This window comes from Vanacampus margaritifer, chromosome 9, assembly GCF_051991255.1.
Source record: "Vanacampus margaritifer isolate UIUO_Vmar chromosome 9, RoL_Vmar_1.0, whole genome shotgun sequence".
In the NCBI taxonomy this organism is placed as follows: domain Eukaryota; kingdom Metazoa; phylum Chordata; class Actinopteri; order Syngnathiformes; family Syngnathidae; genus Vanacampus; species Vanacampus margaritifer.
Window position 1 is genome coordinate 20,050,266 of NC_135440.1, and position 19,957 is coordinate 20,070,222.

General features: G+C 36.1%; 1 protein-coding gene across 6 annotated transcripts in view; it reads left to right on the top strand.

Moving 5' to 3' along the window:
• Window positions 1-6,951: 6,951 nt before the first annotated feature.
• Window positions 6,952-19,957, top strand: part of znf385d (zinc finger protein 385D) — a 76,813-nt gene continuing 63,807 nt past the window's right edge. For 2 of the 6 annotated variants that reach the window (XM_077575161.1, XM_077575165.1), the window contains exon 1: window positions 6,953-7,120. In XM_077575161.1, the coding sequence (XP_077431287.1) occupies window positions 7,099-7,120 (22 nt within the window). In that variant the 5' untranslated portion in view covers window positions 6,953-7,098. Of the gene's footprint in view, window positions 7,121-19,957 lie in introns of all 6 variants that reach the window. The other 4 variants (XM_077575162.1, XM_077575167.1, XM_077575160.1 and 1 more) reach the window with 3 other exon arrangements.

A 19,957-nucleotide genomic window follows, 5' to 3' on the forward strand; every position in this document is an offset into this window, starting at 1 on the left:
ACCCTAATATATATATACATATAGTCTTAGAAAGCTCTCTTGAATCATTTCATAACAAATTGGATTTTGACCAGCACCCTGCAATAAATTGTGTTCGACTTCAGAGGTTCCACCGGAGACGCAGAAACCATAAAAAGCGAGCAGCGAGATTGCCGCAATCTTTCCCTTCCAGAATGATTCTGTTAACATGATAGCACTTTATTCCGGCTTGCGGGTCAACAAGCTCCCTCAGGAGGCCGATTTCCCCTCTCCGGCGTCTCCTTTACGAGCGCAGCGCGGATCCTGTCGTCTTCAAACTAATGAAAAGCGTCGTGAAAGTGACATGGGGATTAATGAAGTATCCCGGGCTCGACGTCACAGCACACTCGGGCTTCTCCTCCACGCTGCTTAACCGTGGTGACAAATAATGCCTTGAATCAAGGTTATTAATATGTATGGAAGAAATGGTATGATTTTTTTTTGCTAAATCATTGATTAAAAAAAAAATAGTCATGGATGCAAGGTTATTATAGTTTTGGAATTTTCATTATTGTTAGTTTTTATCTTGTTTTGAGTTTATTTGATTTAGTCAGTTTTAATGAGTTTTCAGGGCGCCTCTGTTAGTCTTTATTAGTTTTAGATATTTAAAAAAAAAAAGAAGCTTAGTTTTGGTAATAGTTTTCACTCTTTAAAAAAATATTCTGTATTACATGTGTGCAAGAGTTTTAATAAACATTATGGTATAGTGAAAAAAGTAACAATTCCTACCGTTTCGGCTCAGATAAATAAAAAAGGAGGGAGGTCATCTGAAGGTGCTTTTCTATTGGCTGCTGCCAGATGATGTCACTTCTGTGTGACACACTTTCACCGGTTAATATTGAAATAAATATACCTTAAATCACCTTTAAAATCAACGTATTAAAATAATTACCAAATATTTTTTCCCCTCAATTAGGAAAAAAAATAAAAATAAAAATAAAAATAAAAATAAAAATAAAAATAAAAATAAAAATAAAAATAAAAATAAAAATAAAAATAAAAATAAAAATAAAAATAAATAAATAAAATAAATAAAATAATTACCAAAGATGAAAACAAAGGACACTTTCGCTATTGACCTTTTGCACGTGACGTCACAGCCCTCATGGGAACGCCCCCTCATGGGAACGCCCCCTCATGGGAACGCCCCCTCATGGGAACGCCATTGAATCTCATACAGTGTAAAGTCCTTTCTTATAATATGGTCATATCTTGCTTTGCGGTCGGTTGTACGGACAGACAAAGGAGGAAACCAAATGTTGCTTTTTATCGCATTCCTCCTAATGAAGACAAAAGACGTTGATTGATAGCAGCAATCAAAAGAAAAGACGGGCAGCCCACAATGTATCCACAGATTTGAAGCGATCATTTTTTTGCGAGGTTAGCAGATAAATGTTCAGACATTTTACTAGTAAACGTACACTCTAACAAAGATTGTAACAGGCAAAGTCGGCGATTTGATTAACTTGGTAAAAACAGCAGGCAACAGAAGGTAAGGGGCTGTTTTCAAATTAGCGATCTCCAACTAAAGTAAATATCGCGCTCTAAATGTGCAACTTCGACTGACAGGCGACCTTCGGTTTGAAGTAGTAGATTCCATGGCTCTATGGGCAATAATAACTTTTAGTTTGTAAAATAGCAGTAGCCGACTTCCATTCAACAATCATTTCCTTCTGCCGTCTGTCACGTGACGTCGGTGCAAATGGTCAATAGTTGGTTAATTTTGTAAATGTAAAATGTAGTTTCAGTTTGTTTTTTTATTTATTTTTTTATTATTATTTTACATTTTGATTTTTTAAAGTTTTTTTTTAAAATTTAGTTTTAGTTTATTTTTTTGTTAACTTAAATAACCTTGCACAAAAAAAATCATGTGATTTTTTTAAATAACATTTTTTGCTTTCAATCAAAAATCAAAACAAAGTACATATTGTGTCCAATCAAATTTTCAAAATTTTGTGAGGACATCTTAAATTTTTTCCCCCCAAAATAAAAATATTAAAAAAAAAATACATACATCTCTCAAGAATTGCATGAATTCAGCCATTTTTCCTGAGCTGAGTTGGCATCTAGCAACTACAAATTGGGTAGCTACTTGAATAATGAGAAAGTCAAATTAAATCGACTTATTTTTGCATGCCTTTACTTTTCAAAGGCTATTGCATTCACACAGAAAAAAACCCCACATCGATGTCAAACTTAAATCACGTCAGACACTCATTTTGACCTATGTTCAGCATAGAACTAGTGAGAAGCGTCTTAAAAGTGACAGCGAGATTAATGAGGTATCCCGCGCACCCCAGCACTCTCTACACTGACAAATAAGGCCTGTAAATCAAGGTTTAGAAAACCGCTCATGGAATACCGTACATGTATTTACAGGAATAAGGGTGGGAGGGAGGTTGGGAGGTTGGAGGAGGGAATTTGGACAGGATGAATTGAAAACGTGTGTGGTGCAAAAATGGAGAAGCCTGAAGGGGACGCTAGCTGAGAAACGCTGAGCCGGCAGAGGACATTTTATTTATTGTTTTTGATTGGAGCAGACACGTCACGGGATGTCTGCTGGACATCTGTTTGCGTGTGAGTGCGTGCGTGCGTGCGCGTATGTGTGTCTTCTGTGTTGCGTGTGTTGCTTTGATTAAGAAAAGCATCTGTAGTCAATAGCGTCGTCCTGGGCTCGAATCGGTCAATTCTGTCTGACCTTCAGCGGTAGCAGTACAGTCGTCCAATCAGGCCACTCTTTGTATGCGTGTGCGCGTGTTGACGTGCGCGCGCGCGCGCGCGTTGCGGGAATGCCAAGCAACACAGCAAAACAGAGCTTTTGCATTCATTTGACGTGGTGTCAAACCCACACGTCACTATTGATTATTTTGGTAATTGATTATTATGTGGATGAATTATTACGCCATTGACAACACGGAATGTGATCAAAGAGTAAAAGTGCCCAATTAAAGGATTAAAATGTCTTAAATCAACAAATCACTGATTGCCCATTTGCGGAAACTTACTTACCATTCATTATGTTTGAACTGCTGACACTATTTACAAGAACTTTTGAGTAGTTCCATATTAAATCTGTCTACTGTGTTGAAAAATATTTTAAAATGAAAATTATATATCAATTAAGGTTTTTTTTCCCTCCAAAGAGTAAAAATTAAGTCATGTATAAAATTTAATTTTCCATGCAAAATAATTCCCCCCAAAGAAAACATATTTCCTGACCAAAATATTAAGCAACACAATCCTTCATTAAAATAATAAGTATCTTCAATAATCAAACTCCGCAGGTGACAAGTCCAAGATTAATTGACACAAACAAGTATAGTACATGCAGTGATAATATCTTTTATAAACAAGAATAAAATGCTAATTTGGAATTTCCTTTCCCTGCATGTTTTCACATTGCGAGGACAAATTGTAGCAGCGGGAAAAGATAAAAGTCTTTGCATCAACATCAGTCATGCAGTGTGTTTGCGATAAGATTGTTGTTTTACAGCGCTGGTTTGAATATGAGAAGTCGCACTCATAAACGCTTGAATTGCTTTACAAAGCAAAAAAACAATAAAAAGCAGGTGTTGACTTTTACGAGACAGCAAAAAAAAAAAGAAAAAAGGATGAGAACAATATTGGATGTGAATTAAAAAAAGATGTTTATTGAAAAGTGTTAAGGGCTCTCTGCTGGTCATTTATGTCAACCTTGTCTTTTTTTGCAAATATAATGAAATTATTATATTGTTTACATCCCTTTGTCTCTCGTCAGCACTTTTGAGCATTTAAAACCCATGAAAACTAAATTTTTTTCATGATTGTGTAAACACTTGAAAATTGTATTTGGGTTTTCTTTTTTATCAAATTACATCATTTATCAATTTGTGGCCAAATAAGGAAATTCATGTAATATTTGTGTCTTGAGATACAGTGACCATGTTTCTAACTCAAAACATATGTATCTCAAATCATCGTTCTCCATTAAAATCCATGGAAATGTCATTAATCCGTTATAGCATGGCCCAAAAAAAACAATATGTGGCTGCTTTAAATACACATGCAATTCTCTTTGTTTTATTTCTTTTGAAAGTAAAATGGGAATGTGAATAAATAATTTAAAATATTTAAAAATAAAATACTGCCCACGGTTAAAGTCTCTTTTCTGGCAAACTTGCTTGTTGTGAAATGAGGTGAATGCATTGCTACCAGAGAGTGCTCGCATCTTAAATTTTTGTTTGCAAGTCAAAGCAAATTTTTTTTAAAAAAATCATCTGAACGACGTCTCACGTCTCAAAACACCACTCTGGTCAATTTGCAAACTAACCATTTAATTGCTGTTCTTCTGTAAAGCAATTTTGATCGATTTGAAGAATTCCGTTTTAATCCAACAAGTGCAGCTCCCTCTGCTGGCTATTTGAAAGACTGTACTATTAACAATAACAATTTTGAAAGGTGAAAGATTAGAAAATGAATCGACATTTAACAGTAATTCCAAGAATGTATGTTAGTTAAAAAAACAAAAAAAAATACTGCGGTATAGGAAGTAAAACAATCTTGAAAATGGCCGACAGGTACAAGCTAATGAAAGATTAAATAAATCAACAACAATGACGTGTATCACTTTTCATCTGTTCATCTCGTGTGCCACTAGGCGGCACACAGCGTTACAGTTTGACGTACGTCAACATTGCTAATTTATTGCGAGGCCACCTGCTGAGTCCCATATGAACCATTCTCATTTTTTAAATATTTTTTTTAGCTTAGTTTTGGTCCGCAGCAACTCCGGAGGGAAATAAGCAGCTGTGCTCTTAATGCTAAGCAGCGAGTGTAACCTTTTTTTTTTCTTTCTTTTTTCTCCCCTTCTGGAAGCAGCCGTCTAACGCTGGCGAACATGATGGATGACGGTCGACGTCACGGGGTTGTAAAATCCAAACAGCCAAGCTGAGTGGCTGGTGAACGACCCGCATCATCATTAGCTCCATTTTGTAGAAGATTAGCTGCCACCTGCCCCACAAAGGCGTCAATCAAACCGCCCGGTATATTGGCAAGGGAGGGGTCCATATGTGTGCGCTAATGACCTTGCCAAACAGACCAATCATTAGCATTTAGCTCGGTTGGAAGTTACTAAGGCTAATCATGTCGTTTGCTTGATCCTTTGTTTTAAGGAACGTTAAGGAAATTTAGCAAAAAATAAAAATCAACCCCCAAAGTTTGTTTGACTTGGCATGTATATCATATGTACACCCTCAAAAAAGTGTCAAGAAGCCAAGCCCGAAAAGACACAGGAAGTCAGCCATTTTACTTTGAAGCGGCCATTTTAGTGTTTCAGAAGGTCAACTTGATAGCTAGGTTGCACTCAATGGAATTAGGGGAGAAAAAAATGTGACCAAATTTTAGTTTCCCTCAGGATTATGAAATTTGATACGCATGTTAATCATAGTAGACCCACAAAAAAAATAATCTCAAGAAGCCATAACCAAAAAGAAACAGGAAGTCGGGCATTTTACTTTGAAGCGGCCATTTTAGTGTTTCAGAAGGATCCTTCAAAGGTCAACTTGTCAGCTAGGTTGCACTCAATGGAATTAATTGAGAAAAAAAATGTGACCAAAATTTAATTTCCCTCAGTATTATGAAATTTGATACGCATGTTAATCATAGTAGACCCACCAAAAAAATTATCTCAAGAAGCCATAACCAAAAAAAACAGGAAGTCGGACATTTTGCTGAAATCTGCTTTAATGCCGTGTTGGCTTTTTTGTTGTTGTTGTGGTCCTTCAAAAACAAACTTGACTTGGTGAAATATCTACCAGTTTTTAAAAATTCATCCAACGAAACCAGTGTCACTTGACAATATAATTTTTCGAAGTACGGATGGATATCGACCCACACAGTCATGCCCGTAAAAGCATTTTTTTAAAATGGGGTTTTATAGCAGTAGGGATGCACCATACGACCACTTTTTTTTCCAGATCGAAACCAGTATTCACTCTTTGAGTACTCACCGATACCACGTACCAATTCCTCTAATAGTTTTGATACATGAAATTTCATTTACCACAATGACAAAATGTAAACAAAATCTGTCTTTCTGATGCAGATGATTTTGTTCGTCAATGTGTTAAACCGAGTACAACCTACACCAAGTAAGATATTTTTGCTTTAAATATCAGTCGCTAGTATCGGCAGGCTTTAGTAGTACCCGATACCTTACAATAAGGCCGGCATCGGTGTCGTGGTGTCGGTACTTGCTCATTCTTAGTATACAGGTTAGCTCTATAGTTAGGTTAGCTACCATTAGCACTGATGACTTCTGGAAGAGATGCAACACATTTGACAGCCTGAAGAGGCAGAGAAGGTCCCTAACTAAGCACCCTGACCTGAATTGGAAATCCAAATCACCCCGCTAACAAACTGGAGTTCGCTATACAAATTTAATTCCACACACATCACTGTTTAGGAATCTTTTCACTTTTTGTCCAATTATATTGTGCAATGGAATGCATGAGAAAACCCATCGGGATACATTACACTCATTTACCGCTTTGCATATCTAGTTTATTACTGTTATGAGATCACAGTTTGGCGCCGTGAGTGAGGAATAAGACAAAAAAAAAAAACGGAGAGGAGTCAGGCAAGTAAAGATACGTCTGACGAATAAAGAGGGGCGGCAGGATCAAAAAAAAAAAAAAAAACGGAAGCCGAGGAGCAGTGAGATGAAATAAAAGGTGAATGAGTGTGAGAGGCTTGGTTGACACATAAAACAAAGATGAGAGACCTCCTGGGAGAGGAGAGGCTGGAAAATGGAGATAGACACTTTGGAGAGAGAGGAAGAGGAGGAGGAGATGGGGGAATGCAGAGAGAGAGAGAGAGAGAGAGAGAGAGAGAGAGAGAGAGAGAGAGAGAGAGAGAGAGAGAGAGAGAGAGAGAGAGAGAGAGGGCGAGCGAGCGAGGAAGAAACAGATCCTCGTGCAGTTTGCAGACTGAGCATTGAAGCCGGAGTGAACACGCGTACACACGCACACGCACACGCCTGAGGAGTATATGACCATGCTGCACACATATACACACTGACACGGAGTTTAGCGTGAAGGAGCTATGGAGGGAAGCATCTTTTTCGGTGAGTCGCTTTTGTTGTCTTTTTGGATATGTCACACGACTACTCGTACACACACACACACACACACACACACACACACACATGCATGCCGGGCATGTTCCGGATGAAAGTGTATGCAGAGTGTGTCGTGTTTAATCTGGCAGGTGATCCACTTGAGTTTGCTTTGATTGTAATCCCACACACACGCACAAAAAAAAAAGAAAGGAAGAAAGAAAGAGGCGGAGAAACTCCGCGTGGATTATAAACAGTGACAGCAAGGGGAAGCGCGGGTCCGACTCCTGGCAGGCGAGGGTGACCTTGTTGGTGGAAGTAATCCCACGGATTAAAGGCATCTGTTGTTGGAGAGGAAGAGAGGAAGGAAGGGTTGATTATGTTGGATGTGGAGGAGAAAGTCTCATCGGATGAACACAACAGGGTGTTGCTTTTTAGTCAGAAGAACTAACTTGAAGTTAAAATGCTACTTCAAAAACAAACAAACATCTACATTTATTTATCATCTAATTTAAGATTTTAAATTTTTGCCCTCCATGGAAATATTTTAAAACCGTAAACATATCATTGTGACATTTTGGGGGTGGGGGGACTATTTTGTTATTATTATTATTATTTATATTTTTAAATGTTACTTGTTATGGCCATTTTTGTCAGAGGAGTACATTTAAATATTTTCAAACCTAAACTATATCCTTTTTAGTTCTTTCAAAATGTAATTTTTAATTTAATTAAAACTGGTTTTAAATCTATTATTATTATTATGTTAAAGTTCATTTGTACATTATTGTACATTTTACTTGTTTTTTGTGCATTTTTACTAACATTTTAATTTATTAATTTTTATTGTTTGAAAAGAGTAAACATACAGTATCAATGTAGCGCTAAAATTTAATAAAATGTAATTGTATTTTTCTCCTTTTTTACCAGAGAAAAACATTTTTCAAAAGTAAATACAATTAAAAACACTTACAATACATTACATTACTTTAGATGACTTTTTATCTGCATTGAAATTTTTTTTTTAAATTGAACACACAATTGCATAAAATTAATTCCAAATATGATTTGTGATTTTCATTTTTCTTCAATATTTTCCCTTTTTTATTTATGAATTCAATTTTTACTAGAGAAGCAAGTTAAAAATATATATTTTAAAACCTTAAACATATCCCCATTGCAATAAAATAAGATGAAATCATGACATATTCACCCACGCATCCATTCTCTGCACTGCTTCTCCTCACGAGGGTGGCGGGTGTGCTGGAGTCGATCCCTGCTGACTTTGGGTGAGAGGCGGGGTAGACCCTGAACTGGTTGGCAGCCAACTGTGGGGTATTCTTGCATATTGTTTAAAAAAAGAAAATCAAGACGTGCAAGGACACATATGCACACTGTATGTACATACACATGTGTCATTTTTACTATTTATGTATTATTCCTCATTTTGAAAGAAAATTGCCTTTACAACCTGTCAGCCTTTCCACCCAGCAGGCAAGCATCTGCATGAATTTAGTAAGATAATGCACTACAATTATGAGGAAATCGCATTTTCTAATCCCAGTGGGGGTCCGTTGAATAATAACATTTGTGTTTTTCAAGTGCCTGTAATGAAAAGAAAACGCCGTAACCACGTCCAATTTGCGGGAAAAATATCGCGGTTTGGTGATTTTGCCTCACGCCTACGGGAAGTTTACTGAGGTCGCACGCAGAGATGCGGATGTAGAGCAAGTCGTGTTTTTCCAACATCATAAATTGTCTTTTTATACATTCAATATTCATACAGGTTCCTCCTTCTTCAAGGCTTCTGTACACTGTGAGGTCAATAAAGTGCAGATGGGCTGTGTTTAAACATAAAACAAGAGTGTGCCTCTCTTCAAATCTGCCAAGTAGGCTATGCACTGAGCAAACAAGTCCAGTTTGTTTTTTTGCAGCGTTAACTCTAAATTTAACACGCCTCTTCAAGTTGTCTTGAACTAGAGTAGCCCACTCATTTTTAATAGCTTTCAGAAAACGTACCCACATTGTACAAACATAATTGCAATCAACATTTCTGCCAGAGAAGAACATTATTTTTTCAATTCTAAACATAACATCCTGCCAATGCTGAGAGATGAGCATACACAATAATTTGGAATGCTGAGACAACCAGCCACACAAATGTATTTGGCTTCAAGGCTGAGAAAAAAAATCATTCATGTAAATGCCAATGGGTATCAAATATATTCAGTGAATGCTGAGAGATGAGCATTCACGCTGACTGGAAATGCTGAGAGGCAAGAATTCACATTCATTGGGGATTCTGAGATACTCAGACAACTATTCACAACAATAGTATTTAACCAAAAATTGCGTAGTGTGTGAATGCTGAGAGATGAGCATTCACGCTGACCGGAAGTGCTGAGAGACAAGAATTCACACACGTGGTATATTGGTTCAGAGACAGGCTTTCAAGCTAATGCGGTGGGTGTCAAACATATTGTGTGAATGATAAGAGATGAGCATTCATGCTGACTGGAAATGCTGAGAGGCAAGAATTCACATTCATTGGGGATTCTGAGAGACTCAGACAACTATTCACAACAATAGTATTTAACCGAAAATTGCGTTGTGTGTGAATGCTGAGAGATGAGCATTCATGCTGACCGGAAGTGCTGAGAGACAAGAATTCACATTCATTGAGAATTCTGAGTGACAACCATTTGCCTCAAATTGCATATTGTGTGAATGCTGAGAGATGAGCATTCATTCATGCTGATGATCGGTAATGCTGAAGGATGAACATTCATGCTGACTGGAAATGCTGAGTGACAATTCACACACATTTGAATTTGCCTCATAAGTCTATTGTGAGAATGCTCAGAGACGAGCATTCACGCTAAAACCTTGAGTGTCAAACACACACTGTAAATGTTGGGAGATGAGCATTCTCATTTTTGCTGAGACAGTCATTTGCACAATGGTATTTTGCCACAAAAATGTATTGTACTGCTAATGCCAATGAGCATCAAACTTGGATTGTGAGAATGCTGAGAGGCAAGCATTCACGCTGTCGTTCATTGTGCGTCAAACGCATTGTGTGAATGCTTAGACAAATATTCACATTAATTAGAAATTCTGAGAGACAGACAACCATTCATTAAAATGCTGTTTTAGCCTACTTCAAACGTGTATTGATAGAATTCTGAGAGACAATCATTCACACTAATACAACTGAATGTCAACTTTATTCTGCGAATGCTGAGAGACGAGCATTTATGCTGACCGGCAATGCTGAAGTATTCACATTAATTAAAGGTTGTGGGGCAACCTGCCACACAAATAATATTTTGCCTTAAAAAATGTATGTTCAGAATGCTGAGAGACGAGCATTTTCACAAATTGGGTATTTGCACTACAGTGATCTTTTGTGGTGTATTTGCAGCGTGTCCACGTTTGTCTGCAGACAAGAAACGATACGACGGATCAATCTTTTTAACTTATCTGCAATCAAAGCAGAGTGAAACAAGCGCACTTAAAAAAACAAACAAACAAAAAAAACAATCTCCCCTCAGCCTTTTATGCATCCTGAGTGCTTGAGCGTCGAATAGAAAACGACGACCCTTTTCAATTATTCATATAACAGTTGGTCCTGCGGTTTTAAGATCAACGTCAGCTTTGAAACGCCTTTTAAACAAATGTGATCATAAACATGAAAAGTGTAGCAAGAAGAGGTTCCGGACAACTTGCAGTAATCTTTTCTGTCTCTCTCGCTCTCGCTAGCGCTCTCACTCCGAAGGGCCCGGAGGAAATGGCTTTGCGGTCGCCATGAAAACGTCTTGTTGGTTAACCTCAGATTACAGGGAGCGCGCGGAGTGACTGCCGGAGGCCGCCGCGTCGATTAGCCACACGCTCACCGTAGATGTCAGGATGCTAACGCCACGACCGCGCACAGACCAGATGACTGTCAGGGGGCGGAAAGTACTTTTGTTTTTTCCCTTTTGGAACGAGTTCAAATGAGATGCATGCAGTGACTAATTACAGTGAATCCTTGTTTATCATGGGCGATGTGTCCCGGGTGCACCTGCAATAGGTCATCTGCAATGTAGGGAACCGTATAAAAAGCAAAACAAAACAAAAAACAGAGAAGGTTTTATCGCTCCCACACTTTACATCAATTTCAACTTATTAAGACACACTTTTTAAATTCTCTCGCTGTCAGGTAACGGGCCATGAGGGATGCAGTAAATCAAAGGATGAGCTGACTAAGGTGTGTAAAAGGTGGGAATAGAATAACAAAAGAAAGGCTGAACATTCTGAAACAAAGCACCATGTTATTCATTGTTAACAAAGCAAACTGACCAAAATGTATCTAACGAAACTATTTTTACTGGTTATTGTATAAAAAAAAAAACAAATTCCAGACTTTCTTGTCTTGAGGCTACATAATGCTGCGCGGCTCCCGCAGAGTGAGGGAAGAGGTGGAGTTTTACAACACATTTCATGTGAGAGTTAATAGGTTTGTCCTCAAGCTATTTTCAACTCTTAAATTGGTTAATAATATGTAAAAATGTGGAATAATCCATTAACATGAATTTGTGAAAGAATTGACCATATTTGTACACAGTAAATTCTTTATAGTAAACTAGACTCTATTTAAAGGGGGACCATATTAATAATAATAATAATAATAATAATAATAATTAATAATAATATTTTTAGTATTAGTATTAGTAATATTTACACTTGGAAGAGAGTAAAATAAAGAATTGAAATAAATTATGAATAAAAGTCATTCAAGGGTTGAGGAACAAACTCACAACCTTCAGCTTGGCAGTGTGTTAGGATATCGTTCGTGTCAGCTGGAATCTTCCTAACCCCAAGAACAAAAACGAGTTTTGAGACCAAAAATTATGCTTTTGGTCTCCTCTTGGAGGTAAGCAAACAGTAGGCGGGGCATAGCTCAGGTGGTAGTGTTGCCGTCTCCAAAGCTGAGGGTCGTGAATTTGTTCCTAAGCCCTTGAGTGACTTTTTTTTCTCTCAATTCTTTATTTTACTCTCTTTCAAGTGTAAATATTAGCCTACTCTAAAACTGAGTCCATCTGTTCCCACTCTAAATAGTCAAATTTATTCTAAAGAATTTACTGGGCACTTATAAGGTTTCCGCCCAACAACGACAATATAAAACAAATGAAAATTAAACATTGTTCATTTAAACACCAAATCTTAAAAAATGATTGTGTCTCATGAAAGTCCGCTATCTTAATGCTAACAATGCAAAAGGTCATAGTCAGGCTAATAAAAATGAGCATACATTTTAGGGTAGTTCTCAATTTTCTCCAGCAACTCATACAAACAGAGCAAACAATAACACTCACAAGCATATATTCACTCAGCTCTGTGGGAACAACTAAAATGACAGGAGATTAGTTGGGGACCTTCTCTGCCTCTTGTTCTTGCTATCAATTATGCTACATTCCTTCCAGTAGAACTCAGTGCTGCCCCACATGTTGTGGCATGACGTGGAACTCCAAATTCAGACTTGCCTATAAAAAACAAACAAAACAAAAAACACACACAAAAAAAACCCTTCCTCTATTGGGGGCAAGAATGAAAAACCAAATATTTTGAATCTGTAATAAATACGCGCGACAGCAGAGTGGATCTCTTCTTTCGAGCTGGCATTTTAACGAGATGGCCTTAAGCATTACACGGCCATACGGAGTGAGTTCATTGGCCGTCCTCTACCTTACCCTTCAACATTCACTTATCTGGGCTCAGAGCTGTGTCGAGAGCCAATAATAAAAAAAAAGAAAAAATGTCTGGAGGACGGCGACTGCCATTAATAATGAATCACCTCGCGGCGCTTTCTCGCTCTCTTTTCGTGCCGTGGACCGGAGATGGACGAGCGAGGCTGAGGGAGTCCGGCGGTCTGGGCGCCGCCGCTTTTTCCCCCCTCGGCAAAGAGGAGAAATCCAATTATGATGAATCCAATTTTGATCGTTATTCCAATGTGATTACACCGCCAGTGCGAGTGAGCTGATTCCGACAAATGAAAGGCCTTTCCAGGCGCCCCCGCCTTGCCGGAAAACTCACCAATTATTCCACGTGCGTGCGTTTGGATGAAAATATATGTAAGTCTTTGGGGTCCTGAACACAACCCCGGATAACTCACTCAATGAAAATCAGCTCATGACACCAGTTTGATCAATCAATATGAAATTGAGTGGACATGTCAATCATAACAGGACACCTGAAAAAGAACCCATGCCCGAAATTGAAACAGGAAGTCAGCCATTTTGGTTTGAAGCAGCAACTTTTGATGTTAATTTTGTGAATTCCTGAAAGAAGAAAAACAGCCGCGGACACCAGTTTGAGCAATCAACTCGCATGCCCCAAAGTGAACAGAAAGTTCTCCATTTTGGTGTGAATCACACTTTTTAGACAAATTCCAGTGCTCCTCTGTTGATAAGAAAGCAAAAATAAATAAAATAAATAAATAAAAATAAGATGGAAATCACACCAGGATAATAACTCATACCTGAAATTGAAGAGGAAGTCGACCATTTTGGTTTGAAGGAGTCTCTTTTGGCGTCAACGTTTGATGGTCATTTTAATTAAATTAACCCCTTCAGACCCATAAATGATTGCAGTGACATATTTGCGCATCATTTGGAACACTTCTGGTTCATGATTGGATCCAAGCTAACCAATCACAATTGCAAGTTGATTTGCATGATGTTCATGTTAAGACTGTTACATATAAGCTTGGTAAATTTACAACACGTTACAGCCATATTATCCTGGCGTCCACTATATTAAATAAAAAAAATTATTATAAAAAAGATAACCTCCCCCAAAAAATTCCATGTTGTTGTCATGTGAAAAAAAAAAGGTAAAAATAAGCAAAATAAATCCATAAATAATTGCCCAGCAGAAAAAAAATGCGGTTCTGAAGGGGTTAAGGGATTCTTGGATAGGTAAAAAAAACAACAACAATGAACACCAATTTGTTCACTGACTGTCACGAAGTTGGGTGGACAGCATTAAGAACCCATGCCTGGAATTGAAAAAAAAGTTGGCCATTGTTGTTTAAAGCAGCCATTTTTCACTGCAAAGTTTGATGATCATAAAGAGAATTCTTGAAAATGTAGGGGTGGGATTCCTAACAGCGGTTTCACCAAGTGATACTACATTTCTTCAGAAATGTTTATCATAACGGGACTCATGAACATTTTTTGAAGCCCCGTGTCTGAAATTGAACAGGAAGTTGGCCAATATGTTTTGAAGCTGCCATTCTTGGTGTCAAAGTTTAATGATCAGTTCAAGGATTCAAAAATGTCAGGTTTCCATCAAATTTTTTATTTTTATTTTTTAAAGCAAATTTACTGAAAACGCGCAAAACAGACATGCAACTTATGCCTGTTTCCATCTGTTCTTCTTTTGCGAATATTGAGATGGGTCTCCGCCGCTGTAGGTGGCGGTATACACCATAGAGATGGGATCCACCGGTAATTATAAAAGAAGAAGAAGACCAGGAAGTGACTGCGCCGTGCTATGATGTCGTATACGTTTTCTTTTATAATTCTTGATCAACCGTAGCGTTTCTTTGCTGTTTTCCATCTAAAATAGCATTAATATTGGCTTCTTTAATTAATTCCAAAAAGATTTCTGTTTCGTCGCCCCCTCCCCCAAACATACCTTACTTTATCGTCCGCCATGTGACGTAATATCCAGGCAAAACGTGCGACGTGTATCCGGTCTTGCCAGCGCTTATTCGCAAAACTTGTTTCCATAGCCAAATATCGCATTTTCCTTTTTTTGATACACTTTTTGCAAATTTTGGGCCTTTTTCGATTTTCTAGCATTTCCATTTAGATTTATTTTCGTATTTCTTGAAAATAAAAATGGGTGGATGGAAACCTAACTACTGATTGGCACAAAATTGGCTGCACATGTCTATCATACTCACATACTCGAGTTTAGTTACAATACCCAAAATTCAGAAGTCAGCCATTTTGGTTTGAAGAAGGCATTTTGGCTCGATTCCAGAGCTTTTATTTTATTTTCTATTTAACCAAACTCAGAGTAGACAATTTTCCTAAATGAGCGCCAATCCAAATTAGACAGACAGATGACGTTACCTCCCGACACTATTTTGCCCCGGCCAATAAATTCCAATCGTAACTTGTCAACATTGCACATTTTCTGAAAAGAAAACGATTACAATACAAATATTGATGTTGCACTTACTTGAAAGAAAATACTTTTATGCGCGCATAAAACGTTTGTAACGTAGCCAACCGCGATTTTTGGCATACCGTTGCACCCCCCCCCGTGCTCTCGAGTCTCAGTCTGCTTGTTGAGCTCGCATCAGGGTTGAAATGATAGCGTTCATACGTGACCAAACAAACCACACCAGCCCCGGGGGTTTGTTGTCAGCGAGTTATGTTTATGTATTTGTTGGCGTTATTTTCGCATCCCAAGCGTCTTCATCCACGCTGTAGCGGTTTGGCTATTTACCATCTGGACTGTGGCCCGGCATGAAAATAAGATGTTATTATAATTTATGTGGACAAATATTTGCACTCACATTTAGACGGCGGCGCGTCAACAGGAGAAAGCACACACGCAAGATTCTCTCTATGCTTTGTTTGTTAGATCCTTGTTTGCATTCACTCTCATAAATTCATTAAAAAAAAAGAAAAAAGAAAAATAAGGGGCAAGAGGCGATTTTTTTTTAACTCATTCACTGCCATTGACAGCTATAGACGTCAAAAATTCATTTAACCTATTTTTTTATTTTTATTTTTTTCCATTTTTGTTAACAAGAGTATGAAAACCTAGATTTTTGTTGTGGTACATTTAGAACACATAAAATTTGTGATTAATCATGAGTTAACTAGTGAAGTCATGCGATTAATAACGATTACAAATTTTAATCACCTGATGCCCTTAATTTTTAATAACCTTGTGTTAAAAAAAAAAATCTTTTTAATTTTTAATTGTTTTTTTTAAAGAAAAAAAATATTAAAAATTAGGGGGGTCGGGCGGTTAATTTTTTTTGAACATAATTAATTGCATGACTTCACTAGTTAACTCGCGAATAATCACAAATTTTATATCTGTTCTAATACAAAAAAATCTAGGTTTTTATACTTTTGTTAACCAAAGTGGGGAAAAAGTTAATCTAGAAATAGTTCAAATACATTTTTGACGTCTATAGCCGTCAATGGCAGTGAATGAGTTAATTGTAATTAATCGCATGACTTCACTCGTTAACTCACGACTAATCACAAATTTTATATCTGTTCTAAATGTACAATAAAAAAAATATTTTCATACTCTTGTAAACAAAAGTGGAAAAAATGTTAAACTAATGGAAATAGTTCAAATGAATTTTTGACGTTTATAGCCGTCAATGGCAGTGAATGAGCAATAATATATGCATTTGGCATTATTTTTTAATTATTTCTTCATTTTATTCATTTATTTGTCAAAACCATTCCAGTTTCAAAATGTTCAGCGCATTCAGGATATCTTCACTGCATTTTTTATGTTCCCAATTGTGTCATCCTTCATTCGCTACATTTCATTAATTCAACACAATTCCAGTCCACAGCACGCAACCCTCCACTTTTGATGATCATACCCTTGAGGAGAAAGTGGGATGTTTTGGGCCACCTGGACCTCCGGGGCTTCGTGCATCCTGTCCCACCTGAGTACAGACGGTCCCAAAAGTAGAACTCAAATATTTACACCTGCAGCAAAAAAGAGAGCGCGAGAGAGGCAGTAGTTGTTGTCCCCGTGATGTAAATAAACACAAAGCACGAGAGGTCACTCAGTCTGTTGAATGCAATATGCACGTTGCATGTTAGCTCAAGCTGAACTTGATTACCTCCTCAAAGCACAAAGACACAAAAGCGATGCTTTACCAAGACAATTTTGGAAGGAAGAAAGGAGCCGTTACAGTATTTCTTGGTGAGGGTCTGGATGCTTTCACAGTTTTCACACGCATCAGCAGTTGAAATCTCAATTTAGTCTGACAATTGTAATTTATTTGACATTTTTTGGATATTAGATTTCAACTGCTTTTTTTTTTTTTTTAATAGGTTTTAGGTGAACTAATGAAAAAAAAAGAAGAAAAAAAGCAGTTGAAATCTCAATTTAGTCTGAGAATTGTAATTTATTTGACATTTTTTGGATATTAGATTTCAACTGCTTATTTATTTATTGTTAATAGGTTTTAGGTGAACTAATGAGAAAAAAAGAAAAAAAGAAAAAAAAGCAGTTGAAATCTCAATTTAGTCTGATAATTGTAATTTATTTGACATTTTTTGGATATTAGATTTCAACTGCTTTTTTTTTAATAGGTTTCAGGTGAACTAATGAAAAAAAAGAAAAAAAAGAAAAAAAAGCAGTTGAAATCTCAATTTAGTCTGAGAATTGTAATTTATTTGACATTTTTTGGATATTAGATTTCAAATGCTTTTTTTTTTTTTTTAAATAGGTTTTAGGTGAACTAATGAAAAAAAATGAAAAAAAGAAAAAAAAAGCAGTTGAAATCTCAATTTAGTCTGAGAATTGTAATTTATTTGACATTTTTTGGATATTAGATTTCAACTGCTTATTTATTTATTGTTAATAGGTTTTAGGTGAACTAATGAGAAAAAAAAGAAAAAAAGAAAAAAAAAGCAGTTGAAATCTCAATTTAGTCTGATAATTGTAATTTATTTGACATTTTTTGGATATTAGATTTCAACTGCTTTTTTTTTAATAGGTTTCAGGTGAACTAATGAAAAAAAAGAAAAAAAGAAAAAAAAGCAGTTGAAATCTCAATTTAGTCTGAGAATTGTAATTTATTTGACATTTTTTGGATATTAGATTTCAAATGCTTTTTTTTTTAAATAGGTTTTAGGTGAACTAATGAAAAAAAAAAGAAAAAATGAAAAAAAAATGTTGAAATCTCAATTTTCAACTACTTTTTTATTTATTATTATTTTTTTTTTAATAGGTTTTAGGTGAACTAATGAGAAAAAAAGAAAAAAAAAGCAGTTGAAATCTCAATTTAGTCTGAGAATTGTAATTCATTTGACATTTTTTGGATAACCTGCGAAATTTTGTTGAAGACTGTAAATCGATTTTCTTCTCTCAGTTCATTTGTCAGGATGATTTTGTTTTTTGGCGGGTTGATAATAGACAATAATCACAGAATTTATTTATTTATTTTCCTTATGACCTTATGACTGTTTTTGACAGCCTTTTTAAATGTTAATTTAATAAGGATCTTGTCGACATACTGTACATGTTTTGACAAAAGGAATGGAAGCACTTCAAATTATTGCCCCCATTTCAGTGTGAGTTGGTTCAAGTTTGATTGAAATAATTAACACATAACCGGTGCTCTTTAAATTTTTCTGGAAAAAAAAATTGATAAAATAGGCTTTTTTATTAAGTGATTAATCGTGATTAATCAAAATTCTAACATGTTATTAATCGGATTTAAAAAAAATTATAGTTTGACAGCCCTAATATATATATATATATATATATATATATATATATATATCACAAAAAATGATCGCATTAATCAGGAATTAACGCAGATTAATTGCACTATTAATTTTGACCATAGCTTTTCCTTTAGCGTGACAGCGGATGGCTGCGTTTAAGGTAGCACAGGTTCTGTTTGAGAAATAAACATAATTGTATGCATTCAAGTAAAGCATTTAATAAATGTTTGCGTATGACATTTAGAATATTTGTTCATGTCAAAATATTGGGGTCATTTTCTTCCCATGCAAGTAATTAACTGATTAGAAAAAGAGGAGGATGAGCGTGTGCGGTGGATCAAAAAATGTCGAAGACGTCCTCATAACATTAAATGTCAAAAGAATTAACACATCACCGGTGCTCTTTAAATTTGGCGGGAAAAAAATATTGATAAAAAAAGCCTTTTTTATTAAGTGATTAATCGTGATTAATAAAAATTCTAACATGTGATTAATCTGATTAAAAAATGTAATCGTTTGACAGCTCTAATATATATATATATATATATATATATATATATATATATATAATTTTTTTCATGAAAAAAAAAAAAATAATAAAGAAAAATCTCAGAGAGGGGGGAAAAAAAGTTGATTATTGTTTATTAACTTTTTTTTCAAACTGAAGGGGGAAAAAATCGGTTAAAGTCAGAAATCATAGTTTTGTGAAATTAAAGGGAATTGCAATCATCAAAAGCAATCATCAAATGTGCAGTGACTTATTGGGCGTTCGACCAGGTGAACCCAGGTCTAAGTTGTGGTGCATGTTGTGGAATATGATTTTGGTGAATTTGATCCCAAACAAGGCAGACAGATTCATTCAGTATTTAATTCATAAATATGAAATATGCATTGAACTCTATGAATACTTATAGAAATAAATTAATTGTATGCATTATTATTATCATCATCATTTGTATTCAAGTTTTTTTTTTAAACACATGCCATTCCTTATAATTACAATACTTTGTGTGCCTTTATCTTCTGCATGGCCAGGAACAAGGTCGGCTGTGATCACTCCCACAATGGCACAAATTCAAATTTCTACAAAAGACGGCACAGTTGGCCCTTTTCCCTCCATGTACTAGTGTTGTTGTAACAAACAACTTTTGCAAACCGAGCACTTTGACTTGGATCTTGTGTGACCAGTATGACGGAATCCCCTCCTGCGCAGAAGGCATCCCAACATCAGTTTCGGCTCTGTTGGGCATAAAATTACCGGGTGGGCTTCAGCCCATACATTACCAATGTGTTGCATCACCAAAGCGAATGCTAAAAAAAAAAAAAAATTAATAACAAATTAATTTACCATCTG